The sequence below is a fragment of the Prionailurus viverrinus genome, chromosome F1 (assembly GCF_022837055.1).
Source record: "Prionailurus viverrinus isolate Anna chromosome F1, UM_Priviv_1.0, whole genome shotgun sequence".
Taxonomy (NCBI): domain Eukaryota; kingdom Metazoa; phylum Chordata; class Mammalia; order Carnivora; family Felidae; genus Prionailurus; species Prionailurus viverrinus.
The window spans coordinates 62,508,718-62,534,274 of record NC_062577.1 but is presented as its reverse complement, the minus strand read 5'-3'; the positions used below and the strand labels follow the sequence as shown (position 1 = coordinate 62,534,274).

General features: G+C 62.0%; 2 protein-coding genes and 1 long non-coding RNA gene across 10 annotated transcripts; 1 reads left to right on the top strand and 2 right to left on the bottom strand.

Moving 5' to 3' along the window:
- Positions 1–155: 155 nt before the first annotated feature.
- On the bottom strand, positions 156–22,566 carry IGSF9 (immunoglobulin superfamily member 9). 6 transcript variants are annotated; one of them, XM_047840368.1, is made up of 21 exons: positions 22,539–22,566; positions 15,558–15,812; positions 15,134–15,322; positions 10,261–10,413; positions 9,417–9,577; positions 9,023–9,140; positions 6,964–7,105; positions 6,721–6,866; positions 6,484–6,626; positions 5,264–5,404; positions 4,731–4,847; positions 4,402–4,552; positions 4,077–4,200; positions 3,656–3,831; positions 3,145–3,395; positions 2,887–2,971; positions 2,608–2,784; positions 2,341–2,383; positions 1,165–2,025; positions 777–904; positions 156–613 (listed from the first exon to the last, which is right to left on the bottom strand). In XM_047840368.1, exons 2-21 carry the CDS (start codon positions 15,613–15,615, stop codon positions 432–434), a joined length of 3,546 nt encoding a protein of 1,181 aa, XP_047696324.1. In that variant the 5' UTR covers positions 15,616–15,812; positions 22,539–22,566; the 3' UTR covers positions 156–431. The 6 variants fall into 6 exon arrangements, with proteins under 6 accessions (XP_047696324.1, XP_047696322.1, XP_047696318.1 ...); XM_047840366.1 differs by lacking the exon at positions 22,539–22,566 and adding an exon at positions 18,700–18,966; XM_047840362.1 differs by lacking the exon at positions 22,539–22,566 and adding an exon at positions 18,319–18,625.
- On the top strand, positions 5,398–7,856 carry LOC125155274 (uncharacterized). 3 transcript variants are annotated; one of them, XR_007148113.1, is made up of 3 exons: positions 5,398–5,574; positions 5,716–7,315; positions 7,420–7,856. It is a non-coding gene; the product is annotated as an uncharacterized LOC125155274 (long non-coding RNA). The 3 variants fall into 3 exon arrangements; XR_007148112.1 differs by having other exon boundaries at positions 5,398–6,147; positions 6,303–7,315; XR_007148114.1 differs by having other exon boundaries at positions 5,398–6,475; positions 7,246–7,315.
- Positions 22,567–22,899: 333 nt separating the features above from the next.
- On the bottom strand, positions 22,900–25,458 carry SLAMF9 (SLAM family member 9). Its single transcript, XM_047841271.1, is given in 4 exon segments — positions 22,900–23,150; positions 23,524–23,805; positions 24,605–24,946; positions 25,383–25,458. Coding segments are annotated over 4 exon segments (777 nt in total). The 5' UTR covers positions 25,429–25,458; the 3' UTR covers positions 22,900–23,043.
- Positions 25,459–25,557: the final 99 nt, after the last annotated feature.

The window sequence follows — 25,557 nt, the reverse complement described above, 5'->3', positions numbered from 1 at the left end:
CTTCAGGAGATGCCCGCAGCAGGCACTCAATAAATGCTTTTTGAAAGGATGTTGAGTGCAGCCCTGTCCACTCAGGAAGGGCCGCCTCCTTTTTAAGGGTTCGGGGCTCTTCCTACCTCCCTCTCAGATGCAAAGGCAGAAGACACACAGAAACATTTGTCAGACTTTCTTTATTCACCTGTAAAAAACCTCACCCACACCACAAACACCATCACCGTCACCACACACACTCACACACACACGGGCAGATCTAAGATCCCTGTCCCAGTCCCCGGACTCCGGGGGCCCGGCATGTACACCTCCTAGCAAGCCCACCCAAGCCCACCACCACCAGAGCTGCGGGAGCAGTGTTCCGGGCCGGAGCTAGGGCTTGCTGGGGCCTCCCCTCTGCAGGCTCTGTGTGCCTTCACCCAGCCTCCTATCAGGCGCTCTCACAGCAGAGTGGCCTGTTCGGGGTGGGGCACTGGCTGTCTATAGACCGGTGGCCGGACCCTAGTGGCATCGCGGCGGCGACGGAAAGCTAGGAATTCCTCCCGGAGGACAGCACAGCGGGCCTCGGGGCCAGAAGCACGGGCAGCGTTCAAGAGGCCACCCTCCTCTGGAGTCTTCACATCTGCAAGAGGGGGGCACAGCAAGGACAGGGCTGGGGGTCACTGGTGCACATGAGCCAAGGGAGAGCAGGAGGAGCAAGGCTGGGGCCCGGGGCCCGGCTGGGAACAGACGGGGGAGACGTGGAACGGGGGTGCCGCACCGCCTTCCTGGGGGGGCTCACGCACCTAGCTCTGGCTCAGCTTCAGGTCGGGGTCGAGGGCCAGCCGCGCCCAGGTGCAGAGTCTCCAGCAATTCCATGTCCCCGGGGAATTCTGAGTCCCACTCATAGTTTTCATCCACAGATGTGTTTCTCCTGTCACAGGGGACAAATGCGTGGTACGGTGAGAAGAACAGAGGGTGAGCAGAAAAGCCCAAACCCAGAGACCCCCAACTCAGCTTGGGCCATGGGTTTCCCCCGAAGATCCCCGGACCTCGGCAAAAGCTTCTAAAAGGAGACAAGTTCTCCTGGTCCCAGGGTGGGAGAGCCCAGAAGGCACAGTGTATTAGGAGAGGGGTGGGGCAGTCTGGGCAGGGACTGGAGCCAAGGTGGGGAAGGGAAGGGACTGTCCTCACCTCTTGCTGACTGTCACCACGTGTTCCCTTCGGGGCCACCTCTCAGGGCCACTGGCCCAGCTGCCGGTGTCTCCCGGAGCAGGGCTGAGGTAGCTGCCTCCCGCAGAGGGGGCTGTGGAGGGGGGCCGAAGGAACGAGGCGCTGCCCCGCCCGCTGCTCTGGCTGGTGAGGCTACCCCGAGGGGCGGCAGGGAGAAGGCTTGGCAGCAGCCGTTCCCTCAGTGTCCAGTCGGCCAGTGCCGTGTACAGGGGCTCTGGGGTGGCCCCGGCCCCGACCACAGCCCCAGGAAGCACTGCCCTGGGGGACACGGTGGCGGAGTCCAGGGGCTGAAGGAGAGATGAGGTGGGGCAGGGCCGGGTATCCATGTAATCTGGGGGTGGAGCAGGCCCGGGCTCCTCGAAAGGGGGCCAGTCCCCGTCCACATTCATCTCCCGGAAGAAGGGCAGGCTCAGGTACTGAAGCAGGGGTCCTGGACCAGGCAGAGGACTGGGCGGGGCCTCGGGAGGGGGCCCCACAGGGCTGATGTCTGCAATGCAGAGGGGCTGGGGCATCCCACTGGGGCTGCTGCTGCTGCAGTCATAGGACCTGGCCTGGTGCTGGGATGGGGTCCGAGGTTCAGCTCGCTCAGAGCCTGACCTTTCTTGGGGGGTCCCGGCGCTGGGTCCCATCACAAAGCGGCCGTCTGGTCCCCGGCAAATGGGCTCCAGGGGTAAGGGGCCCCGGCTAGGTGGAGGATCCGGAGGGGGGCTGGGGGGACCAGCGGGCTCCCCCCAGAGCAGACTCTGGCGCAGGCTGGGAACCGGGGAGCCCTGGAGCTTCAGCTTTGCCACGCTGTCAGGACTGCCCGAACCCGGAGCAGAGCTGCGGAAGGACAGGGGATCCGGCTCTGTGGCAGGGAGCCAGGCCCCTTCCCAGGACCAGCCTTGAGAGGTTTGGTGAACAGAGCAGAGCTAGGGACAGCGAACAGACACCAAGACCCACGTGGTGGAGGGGTGGCAGAAAGGCGCACAGCCAACAGTGGGCAGCCCCAGGGGGGGACCTCTGCACTCCCACCCTCACCTCCTTCCAACTTCTGTTCCGCCCCTCCCCGCCCACCCCAAGACACCACCAAGGAGGCCAAGACAGCGGCAAGACAGAGGGAAGGCCGAAGGAAGCGGAGGAGGTGGAGGGACTTACTGCGGAGCTGACTTCCCGGGCGGGGAGAAGATAAGAGGCGCATCTGTTCGGGAAGAACCAGAGGTGACACCGGCAAACCTCAGGCCCTCCAGAGCCCCAGGCGCACAGCCTCACCCAACACCCGCCGGCAAACCCTCCCCGCTGGGGACAGACAAGTGCGGATAGACAGGACGCACCTGCCCTGCGCGGGAGGCGGGTGGCCACCTCCGGGGGGGCGGGGCTGGGGCGGGAGGCGGGGCCCTCGGGGGCGTGGCCTCGGGGGCCTACCTTGGCGGAGGCGCTTGCGGCGGCGGCGGGCTGCCCTGCGCCGGTTGGTCAGGCAGGCGGCCAGGACGCTCACGAGGACAGCCACGCCCAGGAAGCAGACCCCGCCCACCACGCCGGCCAGGACCGGCTGGGGCAGGAGGCCCGGCAGCTGCGTGCGGGAGGGGTACACCTCCAGGCCTGGGCGAGGGGTCACGAGGGGCGGTCGGTGCCCGCGACAGTGGGCTCAGCGCCCCCCCCCCCCCACCGTGCTTACGCTCTGCCCTCCCGCCGGGTTCTCACCGGAAGTGGACACGTTGGCCGTGTTGCTCGGATCGCTGACATAGCTGCCTGCGAGGGCCACGAGGCGGAACTCGTACAGAACGTCCTGGGGGGGGGGGGTCCGGGGAGGGGGTCAGGACCCAGCACCGCCCACCCCAGCTCTGTCCAGAAAGACCGTGCAGTTGGGAAGCGAGGGTGAGAAGCCCAGGTTTGGGGAACGGAGCCGGGGCCCGGAGCACCGCGGGGAGGAACCTCCCGGTGCCTGCCTCGCACACATACCTTGATGAGTCCAGGTACCAGCAGCTGCATGTCTGTGCCTGCCACGGCCCGGTCTAGCACCTCCCAGCCCTGGGAGCCTTGCCGCCCCTCCAGGATATAGCCATCCAGTGTTTTAGGGACCAGTTCTGGGGGATCCCAATGCAGGAGCACCCCCCGGGGTGTCCTCACTGCCACCAGGCCTCGGGGAGGTGACAGGGCAGGTGACATCTCAGTGGGCGGAAGACTGGGGGCAGCTGGCGTGGTGGGAAGCCCTAAGCAGGGCAGACAGGCATGAGATGGGCAGACAGACAACATGCCAACCCCTCTGTTCCCCGCCCCCAACTCCATGCTCAGCTATTCTCCCAGAGCCCCTAAAGACACCCCCGAATCACGTTCCATAAACCCCTGTGGACCGCAAGCTGCCCGGCTCCTCTGCCCCCTCCCACCCAGGTCGTGCCAAATCCAGGTTTTCCCTATCAGTCCTATCCCGTCCGGTCAGGTGCTGGCGTTGGGGCGGGGGGAGATCTCTCACCCTCGGGGGCAGACAAGACGATCTCACTGAAGGGCCCACTGCCCAGCTTGTTCTGCGCTAGGACGCTGAACTGGTACTGGATATGGGGCTGCAGCCCCAGCACCAGGAGGTAAGCAGCCCCCACAGGCACCGCCAGCGACACCCAGTCGTGGTGGGTTCGGTCCGGACGCTTGGCCCTGGAGGACATGAGGAAACGGGGGGACTTCGTTACTAGGGGGGCCAGGAAGCTCTGGAGTCCAGAGACCGACCTGTCCCCTCCCCTCAGCCGTCCAGGATCTCGGGACCTGGGCCCTGAACACCAAAGGTCCCCCTGGAAACAGGGCAGCAGAGTTAGGGCGGGGCTGGGATGGAAGGGTGGTGGGAGGAAGGGCAGAGGGCCAGAGGGAATCGGGTGGGGGGACAGGAGCGGCAGATCACTCACAGTGGGGTATACCAGACACTGAATCTCTGCAGATAGCCACCATCGAAGCCGGGCTCCCAGGAGACATTGGCACCCTTGGGCAAAGGCACCACGGACACATTGGTGACAACGTGTGGGCTGGTGCCTGGGGAGGGGGAATTGAGTCGGGGGGGAGGGGAGGCTGGTCAGGTAAAGAGCTAAGGAGGGTTCCCAGGGCCTCTGACCTCCAACCCATCATCCCAGGGCCCCCTGCCCCCCATCCCCATGTGGACCTCCACAAATGATTCTCCCGTCCCCTGTCCCACATGGGTTCCTCTGGCCCCCAGCCTGCTCTCCAGCCACTAACCCAGCACGTAGACATGTGTGGAGGCGGCCACTCGGGCCACAGCATTGCTAGCGGTGCACTCCCAGCGCCCATGGGCCTCCTTGGTCAGCGGCCGCAGGATGAGGCTACTGTTGCTGCCCACCTGGGCCTGGCCCTGCGGCCCCCGGCCCACCTACGGAACCACTGGTCAGCCCTGAGGACACATGCGGCCACCCCTCACCGAGGGCAGCTCCAGCGTCCTCCCCACCCTGCCTCCGATGGCTCCCTCCTTCCCGCAGAATGACGAGGGGCAGGGAGAGGCAGGGGTGCAGAGCGTGTGCGCGTGGGCAGAGCGGGGCTAGGAGCCTTACCTTGGCCCAAGAGATAGCAGGAGGGGGGTCTCCCTGGGCAGAGCAGGGGATGAGTAGCTCCCGCCCTACTTCTTGGAAATATTCTTCCTTAGGTCGTTCTAGAAAAGCTGGGGGAGCCTGCAAGCCAGATCTGGCATTGGGAGGGGCCTCCTGCACTGCCGTCTAAGGGCCGCTCCCCACTCTGGGGCTCCCATCACACCCCATCTCCCAGGGTCTCCCTACCTGTTGTCTCTGCTCCCCGGTGGGGCTGGAGGGAAATGGGGGTCTGGGAGGCCTCTCTGGGGGGCACACACCTCCCCGGAACACCCTTCACCCTCTCCTCTGCTCCACCCCCCTTTTCCTCGAGGCCAAGGTTAGCGAGTTGGGCAGGCAGGTATCTTACTTTGGGGACGTACGCGCCCCTCACACCCCACCTCGCCAGCACCACCTCTACAGAAATCGCCAGCACGGAGTCTGACAGCTGCCGCCGCCACCGTTGGACTCCGAAGTGACTGCTCTGCCCCCCTCGCCAGGGCGCCCGCAGCCACCCTCACCTTGAGCAGCACGCGGGTCACCGGGGAGGGCCCTGCAGTACCGAGACTGTTGTAGGGGGTGCAGGAGTATTCTCCCAGGGCATCCTCGTTCCCCAGGGCGATGATCAGGGAGCCCTCGGGGCCCTGGGACCAGCCAGGGAGCTGCGGGGAAGTGAAAGCGGTTCAGCAGAGGCTGGGGAGGAAGGAGGCCACATCCCTGCAGAGGACTCCTCCTCCAGGCCTGACCCCTCTCTGAACTCCAGGCCTACGCTTCTCTTTCCAGCGGCGCCCCCTGGAGCTGAGCCCTGCCTGCCGGGGTGTCCGGCACCCCGGTAATGAAAGTCAGCATCTTCCACTCCAAATCCTTTCCTTTCCCTGCCTTCCCTGTTCTTTGTCAAGGGCCCCACTGTCCCCACTAACCCGGACTCCTCGCTCCCCCATCGAATTGCTCACCAGATCTCTCCTCCGGGAAGGCCTCCCTCTAGGCATGAAGCCCGTCCACGCCCAGGACCCCCTCACCTCTCACCTGGACCACTTCGCAGCCTCTGAACCCCTCTCCCTGTGTCCACTCTGCCCTCCATCCACCCGACAGACTCAACTCCCGCTCACAGCTCCGATGCTGTCGCACCACTGCTCAACAGCTGCGGACTTTTTTTGTAACTTCCAACAAAAACGTATCCAGTCCTCCTATCGCAGAAGCCCCCGGGGACGGGGACACTAGGACCAAAAGATGTGGTGGTCGCCCATGAGGGCGGACAAAGACCCCAACTGCTTGTAAGAACGTAATATTCACTTGGTACCCACACTTCTCCCTCTTGGCCCCAACCTGTTTCTCTGCAGCACCGTGTACCCACGGGCATGTGGCTCCCCCCAAACTCGAGGACTCGTCACGCCCTACACGCGAGGTACCGTTTCCTGCCTCAGGGCCCTGGTTCCTGCTCCGAATGTCTGTCCACCCCCCCAAGGCCCATCACCAAGGTCCCAGAAGTTGTTGCTGATCTGTCCTCAACCAGCCCTGGCCTTCCAGCAGAGTGTCTGTGCTCTGTCCTACCCCTTCTAGGCTGTGCCCTCCTTCAAGACGGATGCTGTGCTCCTCCACAAACACCCCCACACAGCCCCCCCGGGGAAGGGGTGTATCCCTAGTCACTGACTTGAATTAGACTGAGCTAACTCCACCCCAGCTGGCCTGCCCAGGATCACACCAAGCCACACACTTCCTTCCCCCGCTCGGAGGTCTGTACCTTATCCAGCTGCAGGGCCTGCCCATCCTTGGTCCAGCTGACGAAGAGCAGTGGGGGGTTGGCGCGGACCGGGCACCGGATCACCCCCCGCATGCCTACGGGCAGGGGGGTCTCAGGAGGCATCGCTGTCACCTGCGCTGGGTCTGGTGGGGGAAGCAGTGGCAGGTTGTGGGGCAGGAACTTGGCCTGGCCCAGGGGGAGGGAGCAGGCTTGGGGAGGGAGCCGGGTGAGGCTTACAGAGCACAGTGAGGTAGGCAGAGGCCGAGGGCGGGCGCCGGAGGCCATTGCTGGGCACGCAGGTGTAGCGGCCCGCATCGTCCGGCTGGGCGGCCAGCAGCCGCAGGCTCCCGTCTACCAGGATCCGCACTCGGGGCTGCAGGCGGCTGCAATGTGGCACGTGTGGGCAGGGGTACAGGCTCGCTGAGCCGGGGGACTCCTCCAAGGCTGCCCACGGGTCCCCCGCCCACCCCCAAGCCCCACCTAACGTGGAACACGTTGACGCTGTCCTGGAACCAGCTATAAGTGAGGTTGGTGGGGTACGCCTCAGCCCGGCAGGCCAAGGAAACATCCTGGGAGGCATTGACCGTGCTGTTCTTGGGGGGCACCACGATGACCGGGGGGCCTGTGGGGGAGCACATGGGAAGAGAGAGGCCTCAGCCCTGAGGTCCCCTCTACAGTTCTTCCTGCCATCTGCCCTCTGGAATAGGGGAACTGAAACAGCCCTAACCCCTGTACCTAACGCAAGTTCCTTCTCTTCCCCAGACCAGATCCCCTTCCCACCAGGGACAACCCAATTCACCCGGACTCCCCCGCCTAGAACCTGCGTGTGCGTGTATGTTGGGGAGGGGGAGGCAGGCTCACTCTCTGCTCATTTACCCTTGACCTCCCTCAGCTGTCGCCTGCTAAATCACCTCCACGTGTCCTACCCTAATGCAGGTGCCCAACACCTCACCAGCGGATACAGCACGATCCCCGACCGAGGCTCCCCCGTCTGGCCACTCCAGCGGCCATTCGCACAGAGACACCCCCTTTGGCCAGAACACAACGCTTCTGTTCAAGAACTCACAACTCCTGGGGCGCCTGGGTGGCTCAGTCGGTTGAGCGACCGACTTTGGCTTAGGTCATGATCTCACGGTTTGGGAGTTCGAGCCCCATATTGGGCTGTGTGCTGGCAGCTCGGAGCCTGGAGCCCGCTTGGGATTCTGTGTCTCCCTCTCTCTCTGCTCCTCCCCCACCCATGCTCTCTCTCTGTCTCCGAAATAAATAAACATTAAAAAAATCTTTTTTTCAAGAACTCACAACTCCTGGCTCCCACCACATCAAGCTCGAACTTCTCGATCCAGCCTCGTGGGCACTCAGGATCCAACCCCTCCCGGCCCGGCCAACTGTCTTTTCATTCGCCAACCCTTAAGAACCCTTTCAGCTCAGGGTGGGCATGTCGTGCCCCGGGCCGGCTGCACGCCTTTGCTCTGGAATGCTCGTTCCACAGCGTCTGGCCAGGCCGCATCATCCCTGCAAATCCGTCTCTCCCTTCTACCGCCCCACTGCTCTCTCCCCTCCCCGGGCTCCGCTGCCTGGGTCGTCGGGAATAGGAGGTGACGATCCGGGCCGGGGGGCCTATAGAACACGACAGACACGCGGGGCGCTCCGCTGAGCACCTCCCTGCACCATTTCTTTTAATCCTCACAAGACTTCTGTGCCAGGAATTACTGTCTCCACGGATGAAGCAGTGGAGGCCGAGAGGCAGAGAGAAGTGAGGGCCCAAAGTTAGCAGGGTAGGCAAGACTCGTTCAGGCCTTCCTGACCCTGGCGGGCTTGGCCCTTAACAGTTCCTCAGCGCTGCCTTCCCACAGAACCAGGGAAAAGTGACACTTCGCTAACTCATCTGCCTTCCCTTTAGAAGAGGCTCTCCGAAGGCAGAGTCCAGGCCGTCTCTTAGCTTTCCTTCTAGACGGAAGGTCTCGGACAGGAGTTACTAAGTGCTGATCACTGTACTCAACTGAACCTGATTAAATTCTTACCTAGTCCTAAAACGTAGATAGGAACCTCTTTATATATAGATGAGAACCTGCGGGGCTAGGGGGGGTTTACACACCACACTGCTGGGCCCTAAATATCTACTCGTCCATTCACTGCTCCTTTTAAAATTAAGATGCTGGTTTTTAGAGGGGCGCCTGGGTGGCTCAGGAGGTTAAGCGTCCGACTTCAGCTCAGGTGGTGATCTCACGGTTGGGGAGTTCGAGCCCCCCATCTGGCTCACTGCTGTCAGCACTGAGCTCACTTCGGATTCTCTGTTCCCCTCTCTCTGCCCCTCCCCTGCCTGAACTCTCTCAAAACTAAATACAACATTAAAAAAATTAGAGAGAGAGAGAGAGAGAGAGAGAGAGAGAGATGTGGTTTTAGAGCACCAGCCTGCATTGGTAGCTCCCTTTCTCTCCACGCCCCTGTGTCCTCTCCTGCTACGTGCACCCCCAGCCACAGGTCAGAGCCCCCCCATACAGGTCCCTAGTTCCGGCCCGCAGCACCCCCACCAGAGCACCTAGCACCAGCAGCTGGGTGGCGTGGGAGGCACTGCCCTCGGTGCTGGAGGCTTGACAGGTGTAGACCCCAGAGCTGCGGCGTTCCACCCGCCGGATCCACAGCGTCCCATTCTGCACCTAGGGTAGGAGGGGATGAGGAAGGTTCCTCCTCCCCCCCTCCCCCTCCCCCCCCCTGCCCCCTGCCTCCCCTTCCCTCCCTCCCACGGGCCTCAGACCCTGCACTTCCGAGTCTGGCCGGCAGAGGGCAGCAGCACCCCAGGCTCAGGAAGCCAGTGAGGTGTCCCTCCCTGGCCAGTCTCCCAGCGCGGCCTTTGGCCCCTGGGCCTCTAGCCCCGCCCCCAAGCCTCCCCCTCACACCCTATCAGGCCCACTTAGCCCAGCCCCGGGACTCACTTGCACCTGGCCCTGGCCCTGGCCCTGGCCAAGATCCTGTCCTCGGAGCTTCCAAGTCACATGAGGCTGTGGGCTGCCACGGGCCACACAACGCAGGGTCACAGGCTCCAGTTCCTGAACTTCCAGCACCTGGGGAGGGGTCTCCAGGAACTGAGGGGGTGCTGCAGAGAGAGAGGCATCAGGGGATGCCAGAGGGGCTCTCAGTCCAAAGAGCAGGGACACCGGTCAGGGCTGCAGGCCTCAGCCCACCGGCCGGCCCCACTGCTCGGGAGTCCCCAGCCCTGGGCCACCCTGCCTGCTGAGCTCAGGCCAAGTGAGGGTGGCACCAGCCCATCCCCACACTGGCCTGCGGACTTAGCAACTGGGGCTGTGCACAGGAGGGGTGTCAGAGCCGGGGGAGAGCTAGTGGGCCCTGGCACTGCTCTGGGGGTCCGGAGGCCTGGGTCCAGACTCCGCTCTGCCCCTAAGCAGCGGCAGGATCCAGTCTCCCCATCCGTGAAAGGGGAAGGATTCTGACCTTCCTTCCTTCTGAGGGTTGACAGAGAATTCATGAGGTCCTGGGTGAAAAGGTGTTTTGAGAAAACAAAACGCCGTCTCAACACGTGAGCCGTGTTTCGCTCAGGGCCCGGCAGCCCCCTACCCATTCCCCTCTCCCGGCCAGAGGCGCAGGGACGGGGAAGACAGAGGAAGTTCCAACACTGGAGGGCAGGCGTGGCGGTGGCAGGGGCAAGATGCAGACAGTGAGCCAGAAAACAGGAGCATCAGCGAGGGTGGGGCCCCGGAACCACCCCCCCCAAAGGTCCTCATCATGCGGCCCCCCCCCCACCCGCCCCCAGGTTCATACAATTGACTGTAAGGTGCACCCAGGAGCCGTTAACAGAGTCGTCCTCAGGGCTGTGCTTGTCCAGGAAGAGCACTCGGCACTCGTACCAGCCTTGGTCTTCCGCTCGGAGCCCCTCAATCCGGAGAGATGCCCCCTTCTGCAGCCGGACTCGCCCTGGGGGAGGAGCCCCAAACCCTGGTCACGCTGGTTACTCTCAGAGGTCAAGAGCGAGGCCCTGTCTCCTCCAGTCACCGTGATCCAGCGGGGACCGGAGAGACACGGGTGGGGCTGGGGTCACCGAGGGCAGATCCCTCCATTCAGCCGCGGATCACTCCTGCCTTTTAGCAGCTGAGATCCAGTTTAGACCAAGAGAAACCCAGAGTGGTAGCAGGCGCACAAGACATCCTACTGAACCGCAGGTGGCTTCAAGGACCGTTGGGAGAAGGGCGGTTTAAGAGCCACACTTAGGGGCGCCTGGGTGGCTCAGTCGGTGAAGCGTCCAACTTGGGCTCGGGTCATAATCTCGCGGTTCGTGAGTTCGAGCCCCGCGTCGGGCTCTATGCTTACAGCTCAGAGCCTGGAGCATTCTGTGTCTCCCTCTCTCCGCCCCTAACCCACTCGCATTCTGTCTCTGTCTCTCTCAAAAATACATATACATTAAAAAAAAAAAAAAAATTAGAGCCACACTTAGTCTCCTCGTGAGTCTTACAGGATCTGCCCCAGCCCTGGGCGCTTCGGAGGGGCAACGTATGGCTCCTGGAGGACCCCTCCCGCCAGAGCACTGGCCCTGGAAACCTCAGCAGTGTTTGGGGCCCAAGCAGGGACCCAGACCTCGCCTACCAAAGCCCCTAATCCCTCGGGGCTATTATCAACGGCCTAAGCGCCTTAGGGTGGCCAGAGTCCAGCCCAGCCAGGCAGCAAGGTCAGCAGCCTCCTCACCCCATCCCTTCACGCCCCAGGGCACCCGGGGCCCCGGCTGACTGGCCACACGGAGCTCCACAAAGCCACACGGCCACAGCACAGGCAGACACACACGCCCCCCCCCCCCTCCGTCAGCATCCACTACGCCACCAGGTTCAGACTGAGGCTGCACCCCACATCCCTCGGCCCCCTCCCCACACAGCTCTCACCGGCAGTGCCGCCTAGTGAGAGAGGCCCACACTCGGGAGCCAGGGAGACCCAGAGCCCAGCTCTGCGGTGTATTCCCTTGGGCAAACTGGCCAACTCGGGTTTCATCCGGAAAAAGAGGTTAAGACAAATCTGGCTGGGGAGGGAGGCGGGAAGGGACGCGGGGCAGGCGGGCGGCTCACTGCTCACATACTGAACAAACGGATGAGCACAAGGTGCGAAATCAGAAGCGGGACTCGATCTCGGGCCTCCCCTTACCTGGTGGCAGGTCCTCTCCGCCCACCCCCAGCAGCGGCCGGCCCCACCGCGCACCACACCGCCCTGCCAGCACCTGGGACTGCCTAGACCCCTCCCCGTCACCGCCCACGTCTGCGTGTTCAGCACGGCTTTGAGATTCTGCCCCCTGATCTGTTCCTTCTCTTCTGTCTTCACCTTAGTGTGGTCCCGGAGGATCCCTTGACTTACTCCACAGCCCACCCCGACGCCTCCTGGCCCCGAGCCCACCTTCTGTTACATTCATCAGCCCACCACACCTTGACTTTCGATGTGGACAAATGAGATTTTCTAAATCTTTAGGCTGACACGGAACAACTACTGCTCTGAGACAGTCCCTGAGCACGTGCCCCCTCCCAACAACCAGCCGGTGCCCCCGACTGGCCCTCCGAACACCAGAAATTCTGAAGCTGTCCTCCCTCTTCCCTTCTACCCCCAGGGTGATCTTTCCAAAATATAATCGAAGCCTGTAGGGATATAATCTAGTGCCGTCAGGGAAGAAGAGGAGACTGAACAGGCTGAGGCTGGCGTGGTGGTCTTAGGCAAGGGACTTTTTCCTTCCAAGGATGAGGTCCAGGGGTGTGAACTCTCCAGGATGGGCGGACCTGTTTCCAGGGCTAGGTGTTGAAGTCTCCACCTAGGAGATAAGCCTAGGCCTTGCGGGTAAATATTTAACACGATCACACCCTTCCACACACACCCTCTTCGGGATTCCTCCGTAACCCCCATCTGCGTGGCCACGGAGCCCTGCGACCCCAGAGTGCAAAGTCCCCTTAAGTTCCAAAAGATAGCCACTTCTCATTACGGTTGTCTTTGAGCTCTACGAGAAAAGCAAGAAGAAGAAGGGATATTGAGCACTGAATGTGGACCATGTAACATTTAATCCTCGCAGGAAATCCATTAGAGAGGAAAGGACGGACACGAAGCTTCCTTCCAAAATCCCACGGCTCGTAAGTGACAAAGTCAGGCCTTCTTCCTCCAGATGCGGAACACTTTCCAGTGCACCATGGGGTTAGGATCAAGTGACGCTCGGGGCACACAGCACTGACCACATCCAGGGTGTTCCCACTCAGGGTGTTGGTGGTCAGCGGATAACAGTTCTAAATGTCTGCGGATCTGAACATTCAAGGAGGCATACTGCGTGCCCTCCCTTTTCTGGGAGATACGGGCTGCTAGACTTGTGGCACGGCACAGGAAGATGGCCAGGGGCAGGCAGGCAGTCCTGAGTCCTCCTGAGTCCCGTAGGCCCACCCTCCACCCGCAGGGCCACAGCCTGGTGGGCTTCAGACCCTCCCCCGCCGCGCCCTGCACCGCCCCGCACATGCAGGAGTGCGTCAAGGAAGCGCGAGACACTGACTGCTCTCTCCAGCTCTCAGAAGGCAGAGAACCCACACGCACGTGCATGTACAAGCTCACATACACAGTTCAAGAGATGCTCCTTGCTGTGTTCAGAGGTTCCAAGGACCACGAAGCGAGAGGACTACTGCTTCCCGGGAGCTGTGACCACAAGGAAGGTTTTGCAGGAAAAAAGGGGAGAGGCCTGGAGGGTGGAGTGTTCTGAGAATAAGAGAATTGCCTTGGGGCGCCCGGGTGGCTCAGTCCGTTAAGCATCCGACTTCGGCTCAGGTCATGATCTCGCAGTTTGTGAGTTCAAGCCCCACGTCAGGCTCTGTGCTGACCGCTCAGAGCCTGGAGCCTGCTTCGGATTCTGTGTCCCCCTCTCTCTCCAACCCCCCCCCCCCCCGCTCACACTATGTCTCTCTCTGTCTCAAAAATAAATAAACACTAGAAAAGGAAGAAAAAAAAAAGAGAACTGCCTTGCAGCAAACAACTCGGGACAGAGAGAAAACTCATGCCTTTCTGCCAGCCGCGCTGTCCCGAAGTTCCCAAGAAAGACAGCATGAAAGTCAAAGACCAAGTCAGCTCGAGGGTTAGGAAGGCGTCCCAGCCTGTTTTATACCGCTTTTCACCACTTTGTGCTAGTCTGTAAATCCCGGCCCCTCCGCCAGATGGATTCTGGAGTCTTCAAAGGTTGGGAGCTGGGGTCTCAGGCGTGGTCCCTCCCACGTTCTAGGCCACCAGCCTCACACTCGCCCCAGACCATCTCTCCTTCACTTGCCCAGAGGGCTTATGACAGGCCGGCATTGTCCTTAGCAACCTCCACCTCCCGTTGCTTAGCAACTGCGGGTTCGGAGTCCCCTGCACAAAGGCCGAGAGGCCCCTTAGACGGGAGGCAGTAAGAGAGTTAATGGGCACAGGGCCCTCCCCGCCAGCTCTGACTCCCCAGACTGGCTGGACTAGCTACTGGGGGGCGGGGGCAGGGGTGGGCACTAAGGGCAGGGGCAGGAAGAAGCCCCGAGGGGTTACCGGCTCACAGTTCCCGCAGCTCAGAGCGACATGGAGAAAGGAAACCCACAGGTAGCAAAGTGGCCAGCCGGCCAGCCAGCGGCTTGTCTGCCCGAGGGACCCCAAGACGGGCAGAGAGAAGGACAGCTAGGAATCCCAGGAAAATTCCTCTCCCTCCTCCACTCCACCTGCCCCTGCCCCGTCCTCAGTCAGGCAACATTCTGTATCTACCCAGCCTCAGCCCTCAGCCCAAACCCCTCCCGGCCCAGCCCCGGCCCCGCAGAGGCAGGGAGGGCGGGCTGGTGGGCACAGCCCGTTTTTTTTTTTTTTTTTTTTTTTTTTTTTTTACCCCACTTGTCCTAATTGGGCCCTGCTTTCATCAGCTCTCACGGGGCTTGTGTAGACACATCCGCTCCCACCAGGCTGTTTGCCAACAACTGCCCCCGGTTTGAAAATAAACTCTCCTTCCGGAGGCACCTGCCTGAGCTCAGCCTGCCCCTCAGGGACAGCTCAGCCAATCCCAGAGCCGCTCTCAGGATTCAAACTAAAGAGGGGAAAGGTGGGGGTCCCCTCCCCCATCAGCGTCCCCAAGGTGGCCTTTCCTGGGTTTCCCTCTAAAGACTGTCTGGCCCAGCAGCCCCCAGCCCTCGCCTCGGGCCCTCCCCCTCCCACACGCTGCCCTCTGAGGCCTGCACTAAACCGCTCAGATTAAGACTCCATTCGCTCAGATTAAGACTCCATTCGGGATTAGGAGGAAACCCAGCCCTCTGAGGGAGCCAGCAGGGGTGCAGAAGGCAGCCCTGGGGGAGGGGCGAGGGTCCATACGTTAGTACAGGAGCCACATAACCCAGCCTGGCCCCATCCATTCCCTGACCCTTAGGGACCCTGGTCCTCCCCAGCCCACCCTCCGTGCACACGCACCTCTGGACGGAGACCCCCCCCCCCCCACCCAGCCTCCGCTGGAGAAGCACACAGGCCACAGACCCACCCACCCCGCTGCCCGTCAACCCACTTGCCAGCCGCCTAGAGCCCCCCAACTGGCATGACGCAGTGGGGGAGGGGGAGGCAGAGCAGTGAAGAAGAGGCCTTGCCCGCCCCCCACCCAGCCCCCCTCTGTTGGGGTGTTCACAGTACCCCCTTGTCTTACCCACGTAATCGGGGTCAATTCTGGGAGAGTAGAGGCCGAACTGGATGAAGATGGGGAGCAGGAATCCAAAGCGCAGCCACTCGATGACATGTAGCGGGGGCCGGCCAGCCGGGGGCAGCAGGTCACAGCCCAGCACCGCACTGTCGCCAGCCCGGCCCACCACTGACCCCACCTCAGGCTTCCCTCGACCTGCGCAGACAACAGGGACCAGAATCAGGGCTGGGACAGTAGGCTCCCTCGGGGTCTCTGCGCGATCCCTAGGACTCTGTGAAGTGGCTGAGAGAAGCCTCGACTTCTCCAGAACCAGCGCGCTCTTCATCCCCTACCCCGCGTGCTCACAGAGAACCCCCTCCCCTGGCCCCGGGGAATGCCCCCCCCCTCCAAGGCCGGCGGGGAGCTCTTCAGCCCAGGGAATCCGGCTCACCGTCAGCCCCCTGGCTGATGACCAGGCTGAGGACGGCCAGACCGAGGCAGCAAACCATAGCCCAGCTGCCTGCTCGGCCAGCCCCTCCTATCCACGGGGCCCAGACGGAGGGGCCCGGGAGGTGTCCACAGCCCAGCAAGCCCCGGGAGGGATGCCTTCTGATCCGGTAGCAGGTTTCAGCTCTCACTCTTCTGCACGGTTAGGGCTTGGCTCACGTAACACCTGATGCAGCCGCTCCCTGGAGCACCACCAGATCTAAACACAAAACGCAAGGCAACATGCCGAGTGGGCCAATACTGGGAACCAGAAGAAACCCCACCGTCAGAGACAGGCCAGGAGGAGAGCAAACGAAGAGAGAGGAGAGCAGAGAAGCAGGGGAGGGGTGAAGACACCAGAGATCTTGCCGCCCTGGGGGATAAGGGCCGGGGTGGGGGCTCTGGGAGAACCGGGGAGCACTGGGTGGGGAGACCTGACAGGGGAGGACACGGGGAGGGTGGGGCAGAGGAGTTGGAAAGATCTGAAGAGCATTCTGGGGAAACCTGGGTTACTGACGTGCCCGGAAAGCTGAGCTTGGAAAAAGATTTGTCAGAAAATGGGAGATGAAGGGTCCCCATGGCTCAGCCTCTTCTCTGTTCTTTCCCTAGTCCTGATGCTGATAACAAGTAGCAGATCGCCAGGGAGAACCAGGATTACTCCTTCACCCCACAGTGACAAATAAGGACCCTGCTCAGGGCTTGCTCAGGGGCACAGAGCCAGTGAAGGGCAAAACCTGGGCGGGAACCCCCAGAAAGCGGCCCCCAGGGTACCCACGCACACAATCCCTTGCCCACCTCCCCCGCCTCTGTGACTCCTGGAAGCTGGGGAGGGACGCCGTATCTCTTTCTCCACTCAGCCTCCCAACACTGTTTTAGCAGTGACTGAGTCAGGCAGCGGGGAGAGGAGATGCCTCCCCCACCTGCTGGAATTGGGGGCCGGGACGGCACCCTCCAGGCCCGGGCAGGTCCCGGGACAGGCAGCTGGCACCACTTTCCCTTCATGATGCTGCCAAGCAGCCCTCGCTCCGCCAGACAGCACGACCCGAGTGCCTCACCCCAAAGCTTCCCATTCGCTCTCCTCCAGTGTCCTCAGGGCCCAGACTTTGCCAGGCTTTCCCTTCCCCAGCCCTAGAGGCATGGTCCCTGAAGCCGGAAGCCTGCCAGTCCCTAGTGAGTACAAAGTGAGCCCTGGGGTGCGCAGGGTAGGAACTCCTGTGGGCCCCAGAGGGTGGTCACAGTGGGCTGGGGGCGGGACTGCTGCGGCCTTGGGCCCCGCAGATCCAAGCGGACTCTGCTCTGGCCTCCACCCCGCTCCCGGCCTCCCAGTCCCGGACTGGCTGTAAAGCATCCCGCCCTCCCCCACCGTGTCTCTCAGCCCGACCCCTGCCTCTACTTAATGGCCCCGCGTAGGTAACTCCGCACGACTCACCAGCAAACCTTCCCCTGGCTTCCCTCTGCCCGCGGCGGGCTCTCCCATTCTTCCCCGACAGACCTTCTCCCAAACGGATGGGAGCCCCAGTTCCCTCGCGGCTCAGCTTTCCGAGCACCCCAGTAACCCGGGTTTCCCCAGCATTCCTCTGCTTTCCCTATGATCTTCCAACTCCTCTGCCCACCGCGCCCCCTCCCCATGCCCTCACCCGTCTGGTCTCCCCACCAAGTGCTCCGATTCCTGCTATCCCTACTTCTCACAGCCCCCCCCCCCCACCTCCCCGCAAATTCCCATTTTCCACACCTGATCTCCAACTGCACCAGGTCCTCCGCGGTTCCAGGCACTCCCTTCCCGTCGCCCGCAGAGTCCCCACCCATCCTCTCCGCGGGAATCGCCCTCCCGAAAATTCTCCGGCCCCAGCCCACAATACTCTCCGGATACCCCACCCTCAATTCCCTTCTCCTTCGCCTGCTCCGGACCCCTGAACTTCCCCCCCTTGCTTTTGGACACCCCCCCCCAAGACCCACCCCCCTGCACCGACGCGCGCGCGCGCACACACACACACACACACACACACACACGCACGCGTTACCTCCAGTCGCCTCCGGTTCTCCGGGAATCCCCCTCCCCGACCCGCCCCCCCAAAACCCCACTTCACTCCCCACAACTCGAGTTCTGCTTCCCCCGAAGAATCCCACGGCGCCCCCAGCCCCCGCCGCCTCGGCTCCCCCGGAACTCGCGAGCCCCGCCGGCGGCCGTCCCTGCCCCGGAGCGCCCCCGCCCTCACCTGCCCGGCGCCGCGCGGCCCGGCTCCCGCAGCCACACAATAGGGGGCGGGCCCGCCTCCCGCCCGGCGCCCCAGCGCCCGCGTCGCCAGGGAGACCGCCGCGCCCCGCCCCCCGCCGCCGAGGGGGCCGACCCGCGGGGCGGGGCGGGGCGGCCGCGACCCCCGAGCGGCCTGGGAGTTGTAGTTTCGGGAGGGCGGGACGCGCGGCGGCGGGCTCGGGTCGCCCCCTGGCGGAGCTCCGGGTGCCGGGTGCCGGCCGGGGAGGGAGCGGGAGAGACCCGCTGCGCGGGCCCCGGGTCGCCGGAGCTGGCCCGCCGTCCTCCCGGGCCTCGCCACCCGCGAGCCCCCGCCGTCCGCGCGCGTCCGGGGAGAGGCGCGGGGCCGACAGCCCAGCCGAGCCGTGCCGGGAGCGGGACCCCCGGGGGGATCCGCGCAGCTCGGGGGGGGGGGGGGGGGCCCGGCTCGCGTTCCCCGCCCCGCCCGCCCCTTCCCCGGCCCGACTGGAAATACCTGTCTGCACCCGCGAGCTCCCAGGTCCCGGCCCGGCGCCTCCCGCAGGGTGCCGAGGGGACCGTGCGCCCGGGCCCGGCCTGCCGAGTCGCCCCCTCCCCGCTGCAGCTGCCAGCGCCTGCGACCCGGCGACACAGGCCCGGGGCGGGACGGCAGGACGAGAGGCATCCCGGGGCCGGGCCCTGCAGGGTGCGCGGGCTTCGTAGCGCTCGGGTCACCCGCGCAGAGACCCCGCGAGGCGGGCATGACTCTGCTTGACTCGGGAGAAAACGGAGGCGCAAACAGGTGGAGCGACTGGCCCCAGACTTCCCACCTCGGGGACGGATGTCCTGCCGAGCCCCGAGACGAACTCACACCCAACGTGGACGTCATCAAACCCACCTCCTTAGAGACCTCAGGGCGACAGATGGCTGGCATTTCTGCTCCTCGGAGCTTTCTGCTTGGTGAACTTGGGCCCCCTCCGGGATGGGGGGGCCATCGTGCCTTCCCCAGCAGGCTTCATTAAGCAGCGCACCTGCCCAGGTCCTTTCCATTGACCGCTCACCCCAGCCCGAACCCCCGTGACCCCGCCTGACCACGCCAGGCATTTCATTCATGGAATCATGGCCTCAACCAGCGTCCTGTCAGGAGAGACCCTGCAGGGTGGGGTCAAGGGCTCACACCAGCATCCCAGCCTCCCCCTCCTTCCGGATGATCTCAGCCCCAAGGGCCCACATCCTGGGCCAGGAAGCTCGCTGGCCCTCCTAGGAGTCCATTCCATCCTTAGAGAGGGACTGCTGGAAAGTTCTTCCAGATGTAAACATCTGTGGGCTTTTTGCCACAGCCTGAGGTGAAAATGTGCGGGGAGAGGGGGAGGAGGGGGGAGGCAGGAGCAGGGAAGGGTGTGGTGTCTCCTGTTACCCCTCCAGCAAATTCCCCCAAAGTGACTGCTTTACTTGACAATGTAACACTCACCCAGCAGTGATAGGAGGAAGTTCGTTGAGGTAGTGTGAATCAGGCCTAGAAAAGATGGCCCTTGGGAGCCTTTTTTTAATCCCTTGGGCCCCTCCCTGGCCAACAGGTAAAATCCCCCCCCCCCACCCCGGGAGGGGGGGAATCAGCCACCCCTCTAGTCCAGACATTCATTTCTGCTGTCTCCACAGTGTTTTCTTGAAGAAGAGCCCATTTCTTTCAGTTGTTAAAGTCACGTTTTGTAAGCTTGGGATTTAAAACAGGTTTCCATTTTAGAAAGGTTTTGATAGGATCATTTTTTTTTTTCTGGACGCCTATTTTGTGAGCTGTATTATTATTATCATTTTGCTCTGGTTCACAGGTATCTTCTGGACTTTTTGGCAAGAACAGGAACCTAGCCCTGCAACTGGCTCCTTCACCAGGCCAGAAGTGAAACTCTGAGTCCCTGAGGCTCAAAAGTAATATTTTCTTCTGGGTTGCCCGCCATCCACGCTTCCTACTCTCTGGGAAAGTTTGTTCAACCAACTAGGATTTTACCTAATCCGGGTATCAGGCAACCCACGTATTTTCAGCCTGTTCACAAGATCAGACAATGTTGTCAGTTCCAGGGACACTTGACCGCTGTGAGCAGTGGCCCGCCCGTTCACCGGGGCAGAAAAACAGTGTGGCTTCTCGGGGCGCCTGGGAGGCTCGGTCGGTTAAGGGTCCGACTCTTGATTTCATCTCAGGCCACGATCTCATGGTCTGTGAGATCTAAGCCCCAGGTCGGGTTCTGCACTGGCATCAGGGAGCCTGCATGGGATTCTGTCTCTCCCCCTCTCTCTGCCCTTCCCCTCCTCGCACGTGCGTGCTCTCTCTCTCTCTCTCTCTCTCTCAAAAATAAATAATGAAACTTTTCAAAAAGAAGAAAAGCAGTGTGATTTCTCAGACTGTCACCTAGCTGTCGGCGTGCCTGGTTCCTGCACCCAGTGAGACCAGAGAGGTCCAAGAGCCTGCGGTGTTTGTCTGGTTCATGCTTGAATTCTCCCACAGCCCTGAGTACGTCAGGGGGGCCCTGCCTCCTCTCCAGACCCGCCTCTTACCTCCCGCTTTAACACACGGGTGTGGACCTCACTGTGCTCTCACAAATCCGTGTGCCTTCGGGTTCATCCTCTGTCAGGCTAGGATGTCCTTTCTCTCCCTTCCCTGGACTCCCTACTAATCCGGGGCCAGAATTCTATTCACCTCTTGCCTCCAAGGCACGGTCCTGCCCCTCCCACCTCACCCTCGCCCTCACCTTCACCAGGGCCCTGGTCACACCTCACTGTAATGACACCTTCACACACTCCAGGAAGACTTCCTTGAGGGCACACAGTGTCCTTCCTGCCTCTCCAGTGCCAGCCCAGCGCCGGACTCTTGGTAGGGCCTCGACTAGCACCCTTCTCCCTCCCTATTTGCTTTCACCTATTTCAAAGGACAGGCAAATGCTGCAAAGTGCTACCAGGTGGGTATTGTCCCAGCTTCCTGCAGAGCGAGAGGCCTGGGCCTCCCTGAGCTTCGATTCCACCTTCTGCCTTCCAATTCCAGGGGCCTGGGATGGTTTGGGGCCTCAGCCCTTCTCTGTCTGGAGATGGCGTGAGAAGTACTTGGCCGAGTCCCAGGGGAGAGCCCCGGGCCAGCTGCACAGGGACTTCCTTCATTCACTTTCTGTGGGCCTGGCCCTGAAACACAGGGAAATCTGTTGCCCTGTATCTATCTTCCCAGTCAGTCTCCAGAAGCTGTATTACAGGAGTCGGAGGAACTGGGGCTGCGGTTTTGGCCCTGAACCTCAGGCCTGTTTGAAGGTGGGACTGCTTGGGAGACCTCAGGCCAGGGACCTTCTTCCAGGGGCGCCAGGGCTTGGGCCCTCAGGGACTAGAGCGGATCAGTTGCCTGCCTGAGGAGCTCTGTGAGGACTGGCCCCCAACCTCAATACCTCCTTCCCAGGCCCCAAGGGGCTCTGTGTCCTGCATAGAAACGTCACCAAGACGGGGCATCCGGGTGGCTCAGTTGGTTAAGCATCCGGCTTTGGCTCAGGTCACCATCTCGTGGTTTGTGAGTTCAAGCCACATGTTGGGCACCATGCTGAGAGTGTGGAACCTGCTTGGGATTCCCTCTCTCCCCCTCTATATCTCAAAATAAAACAAGGAAGGAAGGAGGGAAGGAAGGAGGGAAGGAAGGGAGGGAAGAAAGGAAGGAAGGAAGGAAGGAAGGAAGGAAGGAAGGAAGGAAAGGAAGGAAGGAGAGAGAGAGGGGGAGGAGAGAGGGAGGGAGGGAGAAAGGAATGAAGGAAGGAAGGGAGGGAGGGAGGGAGGAAGGAAGGAGGGAAGGAAGGAAGGAAGGGAGGGAAGGAAGGAAGGGAGGGAGGGGGGAGGAGAGAGCGAGGGAGGGAAGGAGGGAGAAAGGAATGAAGGGAGGGAGGGAGGGAGGAAGGAAGGAGGGAAGGAAGGAAGGAAGGAAGGAAGGAAGGAAGGAAGGAAGAGAAAAGCGTGCCTGGTCCCCTGTCCTGTTTCCCAGGCTGTGTCCTTTGTCCCCACAACCCCTGTGCATCCCACTCCCCTTCACAGCCTGACATTCCTTCTCTTGGAAGTCCCTTTGGAGATCAGCATCCTTCTCACTGAGAGGGGAAGGTGAGATCTGGAGGAAGGTCAGGAATGTTGGCCCCTAGTCCCTCAGACTCCTCTTCCCATGGTCCCCAGGGGCATAGTCCTGTCCCCACCTCCGCAGCCACGTCTCTGGTAAGAGCCCCATTGGCTGCCCCTATGCCTGCCCCTATGCAGAGTTTCCTTGTAAAAACGGACCGAGTCTGGATGCTGAACAAAATGTCCCAAGCGAGTGGCAGAGCAGAGCCCCGAGCTCTGCCGTCTTCCCCAGTGCTGTCACCCTATCCTACACCACCTCCTGCAAGTCACTCTCGACCCTCGACCCTCGACCCTCATCACCTGTCACCTGGGCGGCTTCCTGTTCCCCTCCCTAATGCTTCCCCACCTGCCCCGCGTGGCGGCTGCATTGAGTGACACCCACAAGATCCGACGTGGGAGGGTGACCAACACAGTGGTTCAGCAGGCCCGGGGTGGGGGGGTGGGGAACGTGGACGGCTTGAGGGGATCGGGAAGGAGCAAGAGAATCAGCTTAAGGTCCTTTGCTTACAGGTGTGCGTGGAAGGGGTGGGCAGGAGCCGGGGACAAAGGTCCAGAGAGAAGGTCTGAGACATGGGGATCTTTAGGGGAGGACAGGACAATAAGACCAACCGCAGACAGCGGTCACGGGTCCAGACTTCAGCTACTGGTCCAGCCGAGTTGTTGTCCCCCTGGGTCAGGCGTCAGAGGCCCTGAGCAGCTAGCGTCAGGCAGATAGGGAGGTGACTGAGGGTCATCGGGCTCGCCTCAGCCCCAGATAGGACAGCTGGAACAGAAGGAAGTTCAGGGAAGCAGGTTTGGCCCGGAATCATCCAGCCAAGGACCAAAGGCCGGCTCCTCCAGAGTGGCGGTCACCTGATTTGACTTTATTGCCGGATAATCTTCCCTCCGAGAGTATGTCCCTTGGGACACCCACCCGGTGGCCCCCTGGGAGGAGAAGCACGGTGGGGGGGGGGGGGGGGGTGGCGGGAAGGACTCCAGGGTGGGGGGAGGGGTTGGGAAGAAAGAGTGCTCAGCACAGGGGTCCCCAAGGGGCGATCGGGCCAGGCCAGGGCGAGGCTTCAGCCTCGTTTCTCCCGGGGGTCCTCATCCCTGGCATTCTGCATCTTTTCTGGGCTCAGATGAGCCTGAGCCCCACGGCCAGAGTGACCACGAGGAAGGAGAAGAGCAGCCCTTTGGCCCAGAGGCAGAAGTAAGTGGACGTGTCCGAGGCATAGCCAGGATCTGGGGGCAGAAGGAGGCAAGGAGAGCGGGGCTTGCCAGAGGGAGAGGGAGGTCCCCGTTAAGAGGCAGACCCCCGGCCCAGATCCCACACGGGGGGCTCGAGTCAGCAGTCAGTTGCTGTTCCTTTTCAAGTGTCTCTGGACATACGTGTTCTAGTCACGGAAGCTCAGAAACTAAGGTCCGGGGGGTGGGGGGGCAGGTGATCTTAAGCTAAGCCAGAGAGTAGAGAACCTTTGGAAACTGGGGAGCACTGCCCCCCCGCCCAGTGCAGCGGTCAAGTCCCCCTGGGAAGGAGGGAGGTTCTGGATCCCAGGCACTCTCTTGGGAGGGGTTGAGGGAGGGAGGTGGCCGCCTGTCTCTGGGGTCCCGGTACCTGCACAGAAGGGCCCGGCAAGGACCAGACAGGAACGGACGCTGCTGATGGGGTTGGTGGCCCTGCAGGTATAGGAGAGGGCATTGTCCCCAGGTCTCCAGGACGCGCTGAGGGCAGAGCCCTCACAGACTGTCTCAGTGTCTCAGGTGCCATGTTCCCAGGACAGCCAGCTGTGGGTCACATCCAGGCCCGCCTTCTCTACGGAGCACGTCAGGGACACATTAAAGCCACCTTCCCTGGAGTTCTCAAAGCCCACCGTGACGCCAGGCTCCGACAGCCGTCCTAGATGAAAGAGGAACGTGCAAAGGCCCTCTACGTAATCGGGGGTCAGGTCTGTTTCCTTAAGCTCCTCAATAGTGGGGTGAAGGGTGTGTCCCCTGAGAGTCCCTTCACGTAAACAGAGACTAACAGAACCCATCCACCGTAACATCTGCTTCCAGGGTCCCCCGGGCAGCTGCTAAGGTAGACACACCTGCCTTTGGCATTTCCTACTCCCCCCGCCCCCACCGCCCAATGTCTCGCCTTCTCTCTCTCCCCTTTGCACCCCACCTCCCTCTAAACCCTATTCTGCCTCCTTGATCCCAGAAAATATTGTCACACGTTCTGCGTGCGGAGGGGCAGGGGGGGCGCATTTATAGTTTAGTCAGCGTCTCTGCAAGATTCGAGGTAGAACATCAGTCAATGTCACAGGCACTAAGAGACTTGGTCCAGGTAGAGAGGAGACGTTGGTTAGGAGCCCTCGCATCACACAGAAGGATAAAAAGCTCGGAACTAGAGGCGGCATCCAATGCCAAGAGGCGGAATCTCGGTGGGAGGGAGAGACCCCCCCCCCCCGGCAAGGTCTGGGGCACCTGCCCGTCTCACCATGTTGGGAAGGTCCAGGGGAACAGCCTTAGGGCCCAGGGCCTCACTGCACCGGTGGCTGCAGCTCAGATCCTGGGGTTGGGCACACCGGAGACACTCTGCCTTCTGGTCCCAGCCCCTCAAACCACAGCCCTGAGTCCTGAGACCACTACTCCTCTGCGTGCAAAGCCCAGGAGAGCCCCAAAAAGCAGCTTTAGAATTCCCAGCCTCGACTCACGGTAGACACGGAGACTGTAATGCTGCCTAGCAGAGATCTGGGACGTCCTCAGGTTGACCTGAGCCTTGTAAGGCCCTGAGTCCCCCCAGCTCAGATTGCTGGTGAGCAGGGAGTAGCTGGGGTCCGGGAAACTCACTCTGCCCGCGTATCGAGCGTTGGTCACCATAATGGTAGCCAGCTGTCCCTCTCTCCCCAGAACCACCGTGGCAAGCCTTATGCGAGAGGACCAGATGACGTCCTCGAACTTGTCATTGAATGGTACCTCCAGGGGAAGGCTGACGGACTCCTGAAGCACAGCGACTACTTCCTCGGCCTCCACGCCATCTCCAGAATCCCCGTCGGCTGCAGGGAAAGGAGGAGACGGAGGCAAAGTCCCCACCGGTGTCTCGGGGCCGCCGAGCCTGGCAGTGGGGCTGTGGCGCATGCACACGGCCCCCGGACCGTGCGGCTTCCGGGCCCTGCACTCAGCCTCGCCCCCAGCCACCTGTCTGGCTCTAGCTTTCCGCTGTGCCTGACTTGAGCACCTGCCAGGGGCTGGCTTCCGTCTGGGTCGTCCCCCTCCGGGTTTTACCTTCGTGGCTGCTGCGGGCTGGTCCCCTTTCTAGAGCCCAGGCTTCCTCATCTCTCGATCCTGCACGAAAGCCATACCCTACTCCTCTTTAGTCCAGAAGGGCCGAAGCATCCGGCCCCAGAGAAGGTGCCCAGCCAGCCCAAGCCCCAGCAGAACAGCAGAGCAGAGGGGAGGAGACTCTCTTGTCCCGGGACTGCAGTCTCTCACCTGCCCGAAGCAGCGGAAGCAGGAACAGCATCCGAAGGGCCCCCATGTCAGCGGCCCTGCGCCCGAGGAGGTTGGCCTGCTCGGCCCCCAAGACTATGAAGAAGACAGGCTGCTAGAGACAGAGCGACTGATTGACAGTCCCTAGGAGGGGAAATACATCCCACCCCCCAGCAGC